Source organism: Rhinatrema bivittatum, chromosome 3, assembly GCF_901001135.1.
Source record: "Rhinatrema bivittatum chromosome 3, aRhiBiv1.1, whole genome shotgun sequence".
NCBI classification, from domain to species: Eukaryota; Metazoa; Chordata; class Amphibia; order Gymnophiona; family Rhinatrematidae; genus Rhinatrema; species Rhinatrema bivittatum.
The window spans coordinates 70850544-70866792 of NC_042617.1; the positions used below are offsets into that span (position 1 = coordinate 70850544).

General features: G+C 43.1%; 1 protein-coding gene across 3 annotated transcripts in view; it reads right to left on the reverse strand.

The window, feature by feature from the left end:
- SRBD1 (S1 RNA binding domain 1) overlaps positions 1 to 16249 on the reverse strand; it is a 593419-nt gene that overhangs the window by 511549 nt on the left and 65621 nt on the right. For all 3 annotated transcript variants that reach the window (XM_029593347.1, XM_029593346.1, XM_029593348.1), the window contains one exon: positions 9217 to 9383. In XM_029593347.1, the coding sequence (XP_029449207.1) occupies positions 9217 to 9383 (167 nt within the window). The remainder of the gene's footprint in view (positions 1 to 9216; positions 9384 to 16249) is intronic.

Genomic DNA, 16249 nt, shown 5'->3' on the forward strand with positions numbered 1-16249 from the left:
AACAGGAGGGATCCCTTAAAGGGCATTCTTGTAAGACGAGTCTTGGAGGTGGAGTCGGCCGACCAATTTCGTAGCCAGAGGTGTCTTCTGGCTGCCACTGAGGATGACACTCCTCTTGGCCGCCGTACGAACTAGGTCGGAGGCAGCGTCAGTGAGGAACGAGAGGGCTGCTTCCATTTCTTCTCCCGGGGTGTTGTTCCTGGCTTGTGATAAGCAGGAGTGCGTCACCACGGTGCAGCAGGTCGCAATTCGTAGGGACATGGCTGCCACCTCAAAGGCTTGTTTCAGAATGGCGTCCATGCGCCTGTCATGTGCATCCTTGAGGGCCGCGCCTCCCTCCACCAGAATGGTGGTGCGCTTCACAATTGCGCTAACTACGGCGTCTACCATCGGGCACGCCAGCAGCTCCTTGGTTGCCGGGTCTAGGGGGTACATGCTAGACAAAGCCCGACCCCCTTTGAATGAAGCCTCCGGCGCATTCCACTCCAGATCGATTAACTGCTGTGCTGCTTGTAGAAGGGGAAAATGGGGAGCCGTTTGGCGCAGGCCCTCTAGCAGGGGGTTCATCCTAGGTTCCCCTGGGGTGCCCTGGCCCGGGATAGCCAGCTCCGACAGACATTGAGAGACCAGGTCTGGAAGATCCTCCTTAGGAAAGAAGCGTCTCATGGCTCGATACAGTTCTATCCCCGAGGGTAGTTCTCCCTCCTCAGGGGGTTCGCCATCTTCCTCAGAGTAATCAGAGTCCCCATAAGTGGGGCTTCCGGGTGGCAGGTGGCCATGCGTAGGTCTTGAGGGTCCCGGGGCAGGGTCATCCGGTACGTATGGGTCCGGTCGGGGATCAGACTGCATCTTGACGAAGGCATGAATCCCCTTGAATAATTCCACCCAGGAGAGGGAAGCAGGTTCTAGCCGTAGGGGCCCCAGGTCCGTGGGGTTCCCTGGCTGCTCACCGCGGCCTGCTAGGTTCGGGGTGTTCCCTGAGGAACTGGCAGTCAAACTGGGCTGGGACCGGCCCTGGCCTGGAACTCCCAGGGCCTCCTCACATTGGGCACATAGGGAGTCTGCTTCCTCGCTCTGTGTGGCTCTGAGATGGCATGCTGAGCAGAGGCCTAGAGCTCTTATGCCGGATTCTGTAGGTGCCGGCTCTGCGGCCACAGGGGCTCTCATATGCTCCATAGCGTCCGATCCCCTATCAAGAGCGCCTATGAATGTGCGCCTATCAACATGCGCCTATCAATAAGCGCCTATGAATGTGCGCCTATCAACGTGCGCCTATCAACGTGCGCCTATGAACGTGCTTATCAGCGTGCGTCTAGTAACGTGCGCCTATCAGCATGCGCTTAGCAATGTGCGCCTATCATACGCGCCCGTCGCCCCGCGTAGCTCGAGGCGGCGAACCAGGGCAGACGGCGACGGCGAGTAGGCAGGCAAAATGGCGACCTCCTTGGCGGGCTGCCACAAAGGCAGACCAATCCTCGCTCTTCGGCGACCCGTAAAGTAAGATGTACGCCTTACCCGATCTTCGGCGCTTCCCGGCTGCGACCCGGGCGCTCTCCGGCTGCGGGGGGAGAGGGTAAGTACCGTCACCGCCGTGCTCGAGAAAGTGCACCCGCTGCCTCTAAGCCACGCCCGAACTCGTCTCGCTCGGGGGCTAAGTCCTCACCGGGACCGAGGCTGCCTCTATACCGCGGCCGAGCCCTTCTCACTCGGGGGCTAGCTCCCTGCCACGATCCGGCCACCGGACCGAGGCACTTACCTCCGAGGGACCACGGAAATCACCTCGGGAAACTCAACTGGGGGAGGGACCCGAGGGTATCACCGCAGGAGTGCGGGGCTCGTCTTCAGGTAGGATTTCTGCAAGAATTTAGTCGTTATAATTTGGAAAAACGCTCAGCGAGCGTAAGGTAGCTCCAAACTGCTTTGGAGACGGAAATTACCGAGTTGCTGCACTTCCTGCGGGGGTATATGTACCCGTGCTGACGTCAGATCCGTCTCCAACTGCTAGCACGAGCACGCTATACCCATTTGTTCTGAGTCCATCTGCTACACGCTAGGAAATCAAAATTTTTATTTCCTTTCCATCCCACCAGACTAGTCCAGAACACCTGCAATAGGATATAAACAGGATGAGTCAGTCCAGAGTGTGGCTACTAAAATGGCCAGTGGTCTTCGTTCTAAAGCATATGAGGACAGACAAAGATCTTAACCTGTACACTCTGGAGGAAAGGCGAGAAATGATAAAGACATCCACATTTTAGAAGCTTTCCATGCACAGTTGCTGAGCCTCTTTCAACAGAAAGAAGACTATAGAATAAGGGGTCATGCGATGAGGTTGAAAGGGGGTAGACTCAGGAATAAATTTAGGAAATATTTCTTTACAGAGAGGGTGATGGATATGTAAAATAACCTCCCAGTGGAGGTAGTAGAAATAAAAACAGTATCTGAATTAAAGAAAGCATGGGATAAATACAAGGGATCTCTAAAGAAGTGATAGGAATTATAATACTAAATTGGACAGATGGGAGATTAGATGGACCATATGGTCTTTTTCTGCCATCATGCTTCTGTGTAACCTAAGCCTGCTTTCAAGATGCTTGCTCCAAAAGAAGAAATCTCCCTAGCTTGAACATTGAGTCTATAAAACTTGGAGAAAACATGCAAAGTATGCAAATCTCCTCTGACAATATTGAGCGACCCTCCACTTACAAAGTTACCTATGCTCTACAGTCTAGTAGAATGCACCCTAACACACAGAGGCACCACCAAGCCTACTGCAATGGTCTCCTTCAACAATCTAGCTTTAGCAGCTTCAGAAGCCGCTTCACCTTTTTTCTGACCATTAAAGAGGGCAAATAAACAATCCAAAACCATTGATCACCATTGTATAACAATGTTCAACTATTGCAGATCTCCAAAACTTTCTCCAGAGCCCGACCTCTTAAAATAGGAAGTTCTATAGACTTAGGCAAAAAGGAAGGGACAGTACAAATCTTTCAAAAATGAGAAAAACAGATCCGTACAAGACATCCCTTAGAGCTCTGAAAGGCACCTAGCTGAACAGACCACTATAAAAACAAAATACTGACTTAAGCATCAAATTGCTGAGTGATGCCTCTCTAATTGGTTCCTAGGGCTTTGTGTAAGCCTCTTTTTGAACCTAAATGAGATCCCAGGGAGGAATGGAATTTGTGAAGAGGTGAACAAAGATGGTTTATTTATTTTTATTTTAATTGTTTTTATATACCGACATTCATTGAAGTATAATCACATCGGTTTACATTATAACTGATGGAAATAGTAAGCCTAAGGTGTCTTACTATTGATACATTGTAACATTGTTTACAACAATTCAGAACCCATAGATAATCCCAGGCCTTTGAAGACTTTACTCACAAAAGGCCATTGACTTGCTCCACGAGCTTGATAATTCTATACAATGTCATAAAGACCCTTCATAACCATGTGTCAAAATGAGCTCCCAGATACTCCAGAACCTAAGGAGGCACCAACTTGCTCCTGGCAAAAATGATCACCCATTCCAAATCCTGTAGGACTTGGATGATTCTGGCTTTGACATTTTTTTGCCAGTCATTCAGATATGGGTGGACCAAGACCCCCCCTTTCTTGCCACCATTACCAACATGACCTTGGAAAAAGTCCTTGGACCCTTGGCCAAACCGAAAGGAAAAGCGTGACATTGAATTACAAACATGGGAAACCTCTGATGCTCCTACTGAATTGGAATATGCAAGTACGCTTCCAAAACATCCAGAGACACATGAAATTCTCCTTTTCTCTCTACCATCATGCAAGATTTTCATTTGGAAATGAGGTACCCTCAGAGCATCAGTCACCTACTCTAAATCAACATATGCCTAAAAGTTCTCTCTTTTGGGGGGGACCACAAAGTAAATAAAATTTCTTCCTTGACCCTATTCTTCTCTCAGAACCAACACTACCATTGCAAACTGAAGTACTCAATTTAATGTGACTTTTAACCACTTCCGTCTTTCTCCAGGGAATGACAGGGGGAAACTAAGAAAGAGTCACAGTCTTGGCATGAAAACTCTAATGTGTATCTCTCATCACTGAAAGAACTCACTGATCAAAAGTAATTTGGGTCCACTCCCTGTAAAATGGGGCAACCATCTTCCAATTCCTTTGAACTGGAGAGTAAACTCTTTGGTTCTCTTTGGGCACTCTTGGAACCATCTGTGCGCTGCTTGTGCTTCCATCCCTAGAGTGCCTCTTTCCTCCACAAAAGAACTGAGGTTTTCCATAAAATTGACTCTTCTTCCTTCCCAGACCAATTACCTCCTCGTCTACCTAAGCTTAGGCCTACTAGGGAGCCCTTGGTTTTATCTTCCGAAAGCTTATGGGATTTCGTCTTACCCATATTCTTCACCAGCTTCTCTAGGTCATCCCCAAAAAGAAGTTTTCCCTGAAAAATTAGTTTACTTAATCTAACATTGGAATAACCATCTGCAGACTAATTGCAAAGCCATAGAAGATGCCCAGACAAAAACGATGCCACCATTCCTTTAGCCAAGGTACAAATAAAATCATAAAGGGCATCTGCCTCATAGGCAATAACAGCATTCTATCCTTTCTGCTTTTTTGGCTGTCAGATTGATCATAGGCACATCCCACCAGGATCTGCTGAACCCAGCATAAGCATGTTCTAGACATGAAATGCTGAAGCTTCAGAGGTTTGAGCAACCTGTGCATCCTTCAGAGCTGCTGCCCCCTCCACCGGAACTGTGGTCTTTTTGGTTACAGCAAAAACCAATGCATCCACTTTTGGGAGCTTCAACTGTTCCAATGCTTTCAAAGAGAGAGGGTAAAGTTTAGCCATTGCTCTGCCTAACTGTAAAACTATATCTGAAAGAGTTCCACTCGGCAGTAACCAGGGCTTTGACAGCCCTGTGAAAGGAGCGGAAGGCCTAAGACTCAGAAACCTTCTAAAATAGAATCTTCTCCCTCCTTGCAGGGTTCCGCTGGTTCTCTGATATTCCCAATTCAGATAAGGCTTAGGTAATCACTGCCAGAAATGTGTCCCTCTTAAAGAGATGAACTACCTGAAAGAACTTTCCTTCTGGGTCACTATCCCCAACCTCCTGAGCTGCTGCATTGTCCCTTAAAGTGTCTGACCCCAAAGCGATAGAAGCTGCATCCATCTCCATGTTGGGATCCAAGTTGGGTTTTTTTGGGCAGAGAGGATGCCTTGGGAGCTCTAGCAGAAGCTGGACTGTTGTGGAGTCATACCCAGATTTTATGCAAAAAATCTGGTATATAAGCAGAACAAACTCGGGAATAAAAACTAAAGAAGAGGAACAAGACACATTCTCTCTGGCCATCTGAGCCCCAATCATCTCCTGACAATGAACCGGTAATTCCTGTCCCCCCACTCTGGGAGGGGGGAGGGAAAGAGAGAACTAGGAAAATTTCACCAATTTAAGAGCATAAGAAGTTGCCATACTGGGTTCATCAAGCCTGGCATCCTGTTTCCAATAGTGGCCAATCCAGGTTACAAGTACCTGGCAAGTATCCAAACATTAAATAGATCATATGCTACTAATGCTGCTAAAAAGAAATGGCTATTCCCCAAGTCATCTTGACTAATGGCAATTTATGGACTTCTCCCTCCAGGAACTTCTCCAAACCTTTTTTAAATGCAGCTAAGTTAACTGCCTTAACCACGTCTTCTGGCAATGAATTCCAGAGTTTAATTGTGAGTTGAGTGAAAGAATTTTCTCTGATTTGTTTTAAATATGCTACTTGCTAACAGTGCCCTAGTCCTATTATCTGAAAGAGTAAACAAATTCACATGTACCCATTCTAGTCCTCATGATTTTGTAGACATCATATCCCCTCCTCAGCTGTATCTTCTCCAAGCTGAACAGCCCTAACTTCTTTAGCCTTTTCTCATAGGGGAGCCATTCCATGCCCTTCAATGCATTTATATTGTTTGAGATGCTACAACCAGACTTGAACTCAGTGGTCTAACTATAGAGCGATACAGAAGCATTGTGACATCCTCCATTTTATTTGCCATTTCCTTTCTAATAATTCCTAACATTGTTTGCTTTTTCTGACCACCACAGCACACTGAGCCGACGATTTCAATGTATTATCCACTATGATGGCTAGATCTTTTTCCTGAGTGGTAACTAACATGAAATCTAACATTGTGTAACTACAGCATGGGTTATTTTTCCCTATTTGCATCACCTTGCATGTGACTACGTTAATTTTCATCTGCCATTTGGATATCCAATCTTCCAGTCTTGCAGTTTATCACTATCCGCTTGTGACTTAACTACTCTGAATAACTGTGTCATGTGCAAATTTGATCACCTCACTTGTCTTTACCCTTTCCAGGTCATTTATAAATAATATTAAAAAGCACCGGTCCAAGTACAGATCCCTGAGGAACTCCACTGTTTACTGCTCTTCACTGAGAAAACTGACCATTTAATCCTCTTCTCTGTTTGACCTCTGTTGCCTGAAACACCTAAGATGACTGCTAAGCCCGCATTCACCTTCACCTCCCTCCCACCCCATGTGGCCTGTGTTGGAACCTACTCCCAGCTCTTTACAGAGACTTCTCTCAAAGTGTTCTCCACAGAGGAAGAGCCCCTGTGATCAATTTAGAATGATCATCCTCTGCCCCCCTCCCAGATACAAAGTAGCAGAGCTAATACATCAGCCCTTTCAGATGCAGCACTTCCCACATTCAGCGAGGGCCACCATCACTGGAGCCTCCTGACAAAGAGAGCGATTACTCTTACTTACTGCTTCCCCAAAGAGACAAGGACAAAAACCTCCTTCAGACCAGCGAAGAGAAGAAGGAGCACAAAGTAAAAATGGAGTCTGCTGCTTTTTGTTTTCAAATTTACAGACTCAAAACAAATAAAAGATATAAAAAATACTTTTCTGAACAGATAATCCACTGAACTGCCACCGAATGCCCTCTTCTCTTACAAGGAAAGTGTGTGGGGGGTGGTAGTGGGAAAAGTCAAAGGAAAAGAGGAAATCAGTACCACTAGCTTTCAAATCCCATTCCTCCCCACCCCCAGACACAGAACAAGCTAGCAAGGGCCACCAATCCTCCTGCTCAATCAGGCAGGAGTTCCACAGAAGCAATTTTGTCCCCAACAAGACCAAACTACAGGATTAGCACTTATACCATTTGCTGGAGAAGTTCTTCAGATGGCACAGTGCCCTATATAGCGTGACATCAGCAATACCACTGTCACTGGCTCAATTTGCTGGTAGGGGAAGAAAACCCATGGGTCTGAAATTGGTCTGGTGGGACGACAAGGAAGTATGATACTTTACATGTTTAATGATTATCAGCCAATGTCATATACAAATTTTATGTATGTGTATTGGAGGAAAAAAAATCTATAAATAAGTGTTTTAAAAATTTGCCCTGCCTTTTAGCAGTATTTCAGCATAGTCTACCAATAACTGCTTACTTTGAAATGCTCAGTTCAGAGTGTTTTTATACAGCATTAGATATTGCTACCATTTATGTATTATGCAAGTTTCCATTGTACACACAGCATGCAGTACAATTCATCTTTTAGAATTTTAGGAAACGATGGAGAGAGGGGGTTGGGAGTATTAACAAGAGATAAGGGATCATACATTTTTTAATTTAATTGTTGGGTTGTGTTTGGGGGAAATGTCTGGGTGAGAAGTAAATATGACTTCCATTTTTGTAGCTGCAGGATATTTTAGTGTTTCTATATATTTTTATTTTCCATACGACTGTTCGCAATGTAATAAAACTATTCACATGCATTGTAAATGTACACTACTGATGGCTTTTCACCTGATTTATTGGTCTAAAAGCTATTAAATCACTTATCAAGGGTAAGTTTTTCCCCTCTCTTGTGGTTGATCATATACAATATCAGGTTTTTTTTTCACTTTTTTAAATTGTATTTTATTGTTCTTTTGTTGACTACAGATGCATGACTTAAAAAATCCTAAATAAAGTTATACTTTAATAAAGAACAATGATATGAATACAACCCACCAACTAGGAGCCAACAGAACAAGTACATACAAACAAAAAAATTATCAAAATTAATACATTTATGGAGGTCAATATTCCTGTAAGCCAGTGAGAGGAAAAAATATCTGAGGAAAGTTACACATATACCTTTTCCTGAATATTCAACAGGTCTTACATGCACAAGACTATCACTAAAGTTACATACGTAACTTTATTCCAGATATAGTTAGGACTGTTACTTTTCTGACCAGACTTTATGCATGTAACTTTAGACAAAAACTGCTCAATAAGCACACACACCCAACTAAAAAATGTATCCCTGTCCTCAAAACCTCCATTGATGCCCCTTTTTTGTCTAGGTAATTTTTATGCACACCATATTTATGCAGTTGGCAGGGGCAAAACTTCATAACTCAGCTTTTGTTGCGTTACATGCACAAAGGCTTTGAATATTGACCTCATTATGGGGCCGATGCTTGCATGCCTCTAGTGCCTCCTTGAGAACGGAAGCCCGGGAGCGGTCGGCCGTCCTCCGGTTAGGAAAATGGACGGAATTTATCGGCGTCCATTTTGCTAATCGGCGCACAGCCAGGGGTTCAGGAAATGGACGCTTGTTAACCAAGCATCCGTTTCCTGAACCCGACCGCCAGTGCTTTATAACCTTTGTTTGGTTTTTTTTTTAAGTTGGGTTTTGTTTTGTTTTTTTTTTTTTTAAAGATTTTGTTCCTCCTATTTAATATCGCAACAATATTAAGTAGGAGGATGTACAGAGAAGCAGTCAGCCTGCTATTAGTTTTGCCCCGTGTTGGACGCACGTTGTAGAGGCACTAATCCCTTTACTGCATAAGGGGATTAGGTAGCGCCTATACAACCTGCGTCCAACTGCCAGTTAAACAATGTGCTTGGCTGAGCGCACTGTATTACATCAGCCCCTATGCATTTAAGATACCCATACCACAATCACCAAGAGAATGAGGACAAAAAAAAAAAAACTATCATCGGCTAGTTCAAGATAAAAAGATTATGAATCACTACATACTACATGTGAACAATTAGTATGTGCTACCAGTCAAAAATCTAGAGGCTCTCAAGATGGCACAAAAAGCCCATAAATGGTGAAAAGACTATGCTCTCCACAATAAATTAATTCAAAGAAATGTGGTTAATAGGATTTTGATGTCCTCTCTCACCATAGTTCATCCAAAGTATGATGTACTTCTCGTAAAGCATCAGCATCCAAGTTATTGATGAGTTCTTTACGATATCGGGCAATAAATGGAATTGTATTCTCATCTTGAAAGAGTTTAATTAGATTTGAACAGACCCAAATTTCAACATTAGTTGTTTCAGACAAAACCTAATGAAGAAAAGAATATTTCACCATGTGTATTATGCAGTAATGTAAATATCTAATTTTAGCATTCAAGGGCATAAGTTGCTCAATATACAAGGCTTGAATAATTCTTCCAGAACTTACTCAGCATGTACTCCTACACTATTCCCCCAATAATAATTTTTTGGGAGAATAGGAATACACAGTGAGTCCATTTTTCTCCTCCTGAGTGAACACTTCCCGACCATTACTCATACAGCCTGCTCTTTTTCCTAGTTTCCACTCCTCACAAGTGCCTCATTATCCTCCCCTCAACCCTCCCCCCCAGCTCCTCCTTTTCCCTTAGCCTTCTCTCTATTCTCCCCCTCTCGAAAGTCTCAAATATCTGCATCTCAGAATTGTCAATGACTCAACTATCCTATAACTATACAGTTTTCAAAATACCAACACCTTTTTCTTAAATCTCATTCTCTTATGCTAAGACTAATGTACCATTCTCTCCATAAAGACTTCAAAAGCACAAGGTCTTAAAAACTCCTACATGTTCAATTATGATAATATTACCTTGGGCATAATGAACTATGGGGTCAATATTCAGTAGCATTTAGCCAGAGAACTAGTGAGTTAGCCATCTAAATGTAGACTTTTGAATATTTCCTCCACTTACCCAGCCAAATTTTAGCCAGATAACATAGTATCCATCTAAAATTTAACCAGATTATGTAGTGGCATTCTAGGAATATAAATGGTGCAAGCTAATGTTACTACTTTGAATGTCAATGGGGTCCATTCACCTATAAATGTGTTTAAAAGGTTAAACTTGCAAGTTACAATCCAAGAGACCCACCTGACTGATGAGAAACATGCTAAATTAAAAAGGGAATGAATTGGCCAAATATTTTCACTCCTCATTTTCTAGACAAAGGGATGTGGCTATTTTACTACACAAGCAACTTTCCTTTCAGGTGGAACACCAGTAACAAGATGAGGGGGGGCAGATTTATTATTTTGCTGGGTTCACTTTATAGTCATAAATTGGCTTTGTGCAATTTGTACACACTAAATTCTTATTTGCATGGGTTTATTCTCAATATAGTCAGGAATCTCCTTGGTTTCCTGACTTATAGACTGGCAGTGGGAGATGATTTCAATGTTGTGGCGGATTGCAAAATTTGATCACAAACAACCTAAGGACCCTAAAAACAGACAAGGAACCACTGGGAGTAAATTTTGTCTGTCAAGATGTAGGCCCTTCTGGCTGCTTGGCAGGTTCTTTTCCCTGGAGAAGCGGATCACACTTTCTACTCTAACCCACATAATAGCTACTCCAGGCTGGATTTTTTGCTAGTTTCGGAGGACTTGTTTCATAAAGTGGAGGACTTGAAAACTGGTGCAGTCTTCATCTCTGATCATGCACCTTGAGTTTCATAGAGAATTTCAGAGCACAAAGCATTTAATTGGAGGATGAGTCCTGGTCTCTTTCAAGATTCACATTTTCATACATACTTGCAAGAAAATGGAGGAATGTTTACCTGTTAATTAGTTTTCCATGAGTCTTGCTACACCAGTTCAAGTCAGTCCATACCGGTAAGTTGTGTTCCCTTTCCAGCAGATGGCAGCAGAGCACACTGAATTCTTTTGACACAATCGCCAGTACTTTTTGGTAGTGCAGCCCAGAAAAAGCCAGTATTCCCTTGACAAAGCATTACAACAAAACTAACTATAGGAATCCAAATAAGAACACTAAACTTCCAACATCTTACAAGATATATCCTCTCACCTGGAAACAAACTGCCCTTGTGAATAACAGAACCACAGAACAAAGGACAGGAAAGAGAAAGAGGACAGTTCCTGGCTAAATAAAGATTTGTCTCTCAGCAAAGCATATACAGGTCAATAAACCACAAGCAAAAGTTATCCTCCAAAATAAAGGCCCAGCTTCCTAGGAAGGCCCTGGACTGTTGTAGCAGGACTCCTGGAAAAGAAATAAACAGGTACAAAGTCCTTCTTCCATTTTGTTCTGCTACACCAGTCCAGGTCAGGCCATACCGGTGGAAAATATCAAAGCCCAACTAATTAGGGATAGAGGAAGAAAGGACTGCCCTGAGAACCACAGCTCCATAAACCACATTCTCCTTTGCCAGGTCATCTAATCTGTAATGTCTTGAAAATGAAAGCAAAGATGTCCAAGTCACCACCTTGCAAATGTCAGTAGAGGCAACCACCACTGCCTCTGCCCAAGAGGAAAACTGTGCTCTGGTGGAACGAGCGTGGACTAGCTCTGGGGCTCACCATCCACTGAACAAATATGCTGAAGTGATAGTATCCTTAATTCATCTGGCCAAAGTTGCCTTGGAGGCCACCTCTTCCTCATGCAGCTTTCCAAACAATGCAAAAAACTGTCAGATTTATGGAAGGAATTTGTTGCCTCTAAATACCTGATAACCACTCGACGAACATCAAGCAACTACAAGGATTTTTTGACATGATACTCTTCCTTAGAAAAAGCCAGAAGCACAACAGGCGGATTAATGCAGAAATCCCATAAGACCTTTTGCAAATTCCACTTCGGGCATATCACATAGCTTAACGCCAGGAAAAAAGGTGTAGTTATTTCCGGCATTAAAAACATGCGATAGTGTACGTTATGCTATTGCACTTGCGATAATGCCCCTCCATTTTCATGATCCTTCCCAAACCCCTCCCCAATCCCGCCCTTTTGAATAAATTCAAAAAATTTGCATTCGTGCCACACGTTGCGACAAATATCACAGGCGTTAGGGCCCAAATGCCCGTGATAATGCCATAACACATTTTGATGAATAACCCTGTAAGTTGCCCCCATAGCAAGAAATTGCCACTACCTGCACCTTAAGGGAATTCAAGGCCAATCCCTTGTCCAGACCCTTCTGAAGAAAAGACAGCACACAAGGAATATCTGCAATCCAGGGGCGATCCCTCAATCCAAATAGAAAGATTGAAAGACCTGCCATAAGTGAATATAGCCAAAGAAGTGAAAGTCCTGCATGCTTTGAGAAGAGTAGAAATAACAGATGCCAAGTAACTTCTTCCTCGCACTCACCCTCTCAAGAGCCAGGTGGTAAGACAATATGGAGCTGGATCAACCTTGAGAACTGAACCGTGCATCAAGAGTCTCCGAGACACTGGGAAATGCAGTGGCAGGCCAGCAAAGTCTCTTCAGATCCAGATATCACAGCCTCTGAGGCCAATCAGAATCACCGGGTTGCTTTCTGTTTCAATGAGGTAGAACTCTTCCAATTAGAGGTCATAGGGGAAATATAAAAAATCTCTCCTGCCAGCCAAGGCTGTGCCAGAGCATCTATGCCCTCTGCACTGGGCTCTCTGTGTCAGCTGAAGAACAGAGGAGCCTTTCCATTTCTGTGAGTCACCGTAAAATTCATGTGAGGCATGCCCCATCAGAGAACTGCTCGATGAAAGGCTTTTCCGCTGAGTTCCTATTCTCCTGAATCCAGAAGGTTCCTGCTCAGATAATCAACCTGCACATTGTCCTGCCCTGCAACATAAGCCACCAAGAGCTGCAAGGGGCTGTTCCACCCAAGGGAACAACAGTTCCATCTCCTCAGACACCTCTTAGCCTGTTGAAATATGCTACTGCCATGGCATTGTTGGGTTATTTATTTAAAACTTTTCAATACCAACATTCATATAGCATATCACATTGGTTTACATGTAACAGGTATAAATTAACTTTGGAAAAGGAAAGAGAAGTTACATGGAACAGGGAGTAAAAGGAACTTGGTTGCAAGAGGAGACAGGTAGCAGATTCTAAGAACAGTAGCATTGTGGTAACAGATAAACTTAAGGATTAAATATACTAAAAGGGTAGTGGAAATAAAGGGCCGGTGGTAGGGGCTAAGGGGGGGGGAGGAAAGGGAGTGGGGAGGGAAGAATATGAGAGGAAAATAGTACTGTAGCAAAGAAAGAGAAGGAACCAAACCATGGCTAGATGTATCGCCCTGGTTTCCAGTCTGTTGATAATCCAAGCTGCCTCCTCTGGATTCAAGTATCCCTCAGCTACATGGTCTAGAAAGCACCTGAGCTGGGAAGACTCAAGTCTGTCATAAGCAGATCCCAGGAGGGAACCTCTTGTAATAGGTTCTGATAAACAACCCACCAGAGAAGACTGACCCTCTGTAGTAACTTGGCAATAGCGACTTGGGAAACAGCCAGAAAGAATAAGAAGACAGACTCTGGCTATTTCCTTTACCTGCAATTTATTTACAGTGAAAGAAAAGCCTTAAGTTCAGGTAGCACAGACATCAGAGACATAGCAGGTCTTTGCATAGAATGGGCTCCTGTCTGTTCTGTGGGACCCCCCCCCCCCCCCAACCCTTTTAGACCCTGAGTTCTTATACACTGGTGAGGGGCTCCTCCCTTCACCCAGAATTCCTTGTGGGTCTGGATCTTAAGGAAGACCGCTGTGCCTGGTCCCTTAAGGTGGTCTGAGGGAGTTTCCTATGGGGACATACAGTTGATGCAGGGCCCGGTTTGGGAACATCCTAACTGGGGTAAAGTTATCCATTTTCGGAATTGCACTAATTGCAATTCACAGTCAGTTATATATCTCATTCAATGTCCATGTCCCAGCATTTATGTGAATCTGACATCGCGGATGGTCAAAACCAGAGGGAGCACCAAAGTTGCATGACCAACAGAGAACTGTCTGCCCCCATTGTCACAAACTTGCAAGGGACAGTGTTCGAACAAGTACATCTATTTAAGAGGAGTGGTGATCCTCATTCCACTCTCAACAAGCGAGAACACTTCTGGATATTTTTTCTAATTTCAGTTGTACCTTTTGGACTAAATGACTGCATCAATTGGCATAGTTTATAATCCTTCATGGCATCTAGTGGCAGAATTTACAGCTTCATTCTCACGCGCCCATGAATATTCATAAGAATTCATGACAGCCAATGGCATGATTGATAGTTTTAGTTTCGCATGCTTAAGCATTTAAAATGGCTGCAGTTCTGGCATCTCAGCGTGTCAGAGCGTAGCAGCAGGCTGTCAAAGCATTCTCTCGCCAGGCCCCATTAAGAGACTGTAATCACCTGTTCTAAAGTGAGCATTTCAGTTTATAAAAATTCTTTATGTATTTGCCTCCTTGAGTCAATACTAGTAGTAGTATTCTTCTGGTCCATTTTCAAATTCTAATCGGGACATGTATTTTCTTTTGCTTTTTAAGAGTATCTTTTTATTTTCAGTGTCAACATGTCTGTATACAAGAATAACTGAGAAATATGTTCACTGAAAATATTTTTAGAAACCTCGGACACTCTATGAATGGAGGATATTGACAGATAAAAACAGATTTCCTGAAGCAGAAAGCAATGCTCTCAAAATGTTGCAGCATCTTGGCCTCAGCTGCGTTTTACTCCATTCTTCCAACATATTGAGTAGTTGACTTGTGATCATCTACAAATTGCAGCAAATAAGTGTGGATATTGTTTACAAGTGATCGTTTACCTTCATATTATAAAAATTAAAAAAATAGAATATTTCCTGGCACCATCTTGACCGATGATTATATTGTTGACACTTCTTTGAACATTAGCCATCTTAACTAAATGATGTGGTTCTAAGGTATCACTATGAAGATCATTGAAACATTGTTAGGATTTGCTTTTAAAACATTTAATCTGTTTTCATATATTTTTAAGTGAAACTTCTGTTATATTGGTATTTGTTATATTCTACTTTCAGGGGACAAACCATTTGCTGGAGGCAAAGAATACTGGATTTCTCTGGGCTGCATCACCAATAATTACTGCTGATAATGTCATAGAAGAATTCACAGGGTGATGCAATAATCTGTGCTTGAAGAAACTACGTTGGATTTCAGCTCATAGTTTTAATGCACAGATTAAATTTTTTTTAACTCCCGATGCAGTAAGCTAATGCTATACTAATGCATCAAGAGTTTAAAAAAAACAAAACACGTTGACTGTAAAATGTGCATTCTTCAGAGGAAGAACACATATTTTAACTCAGAAAGTTGGGAGTGGGAGAGGGAATCACAAGTGAAAAGAAAGATTTTTCCTGTGGCCAAATAGCTGGATAATTCCATACTTAGCTAGCTAAGCGGCAGCAACTAACCACAATCAATTAGCTGGGTAAGTACAGATTTTTCTTTTTGCGATTCCCTGGTTTTCTGCACCAGCATAGCAACTCTGGAAACTTTACTCCACTTCTGACCAGGAGTAAAGTTCCAGCATTAATAGAACCTGGATTAGGGCCAGCTCACCTTTCTGCATCGGGGAGTGCTGCTTAATGCTCTCATTTGCATGGGTTTCCATGCGAGGGCGCTAAGCAGTACTCAGTTTTCCACACACATTTTCTGCTTGCAAAACTCCTTGCACGCAGAAAGTGTCCATTGAAATGCTTGTAAAACCATAAGTTCCTGAACACACCGGTCAGCATCGGCCTCTTTGTGTGCTCTGCTTCCACCTGCTAGAAGTGGGATACAACCACTGGTATGGACTGGTTTAGACTAGTGTAGCAGGACAAAAAGGAAGCGGCGAATATCTCTTTTACCTACATGTCTCAGGTGAGAGACTAACAAGGCAGTAATGAGTGGCCATATTGCATATTCAGCCAAACAGAATAAGCAGACACTAAAATTCTTACATTAACACTGGCTCAAACTGGCTCAGGTCCAGCATCAAGATACCATTTTGCGAAGTGCACAAACAGTCATTAGACCTGGTATGGGTAAACTTTGAATCATTTACTGTTCCAGAGGGCCCAAATGTCATTAAAGTTTTTTTAAATATAAATTGTATAAATATGGAAACAAAGCAAGTAAGCTCCTGGCAAATTTGATGAAATTAAAGGATGGAAAGAAT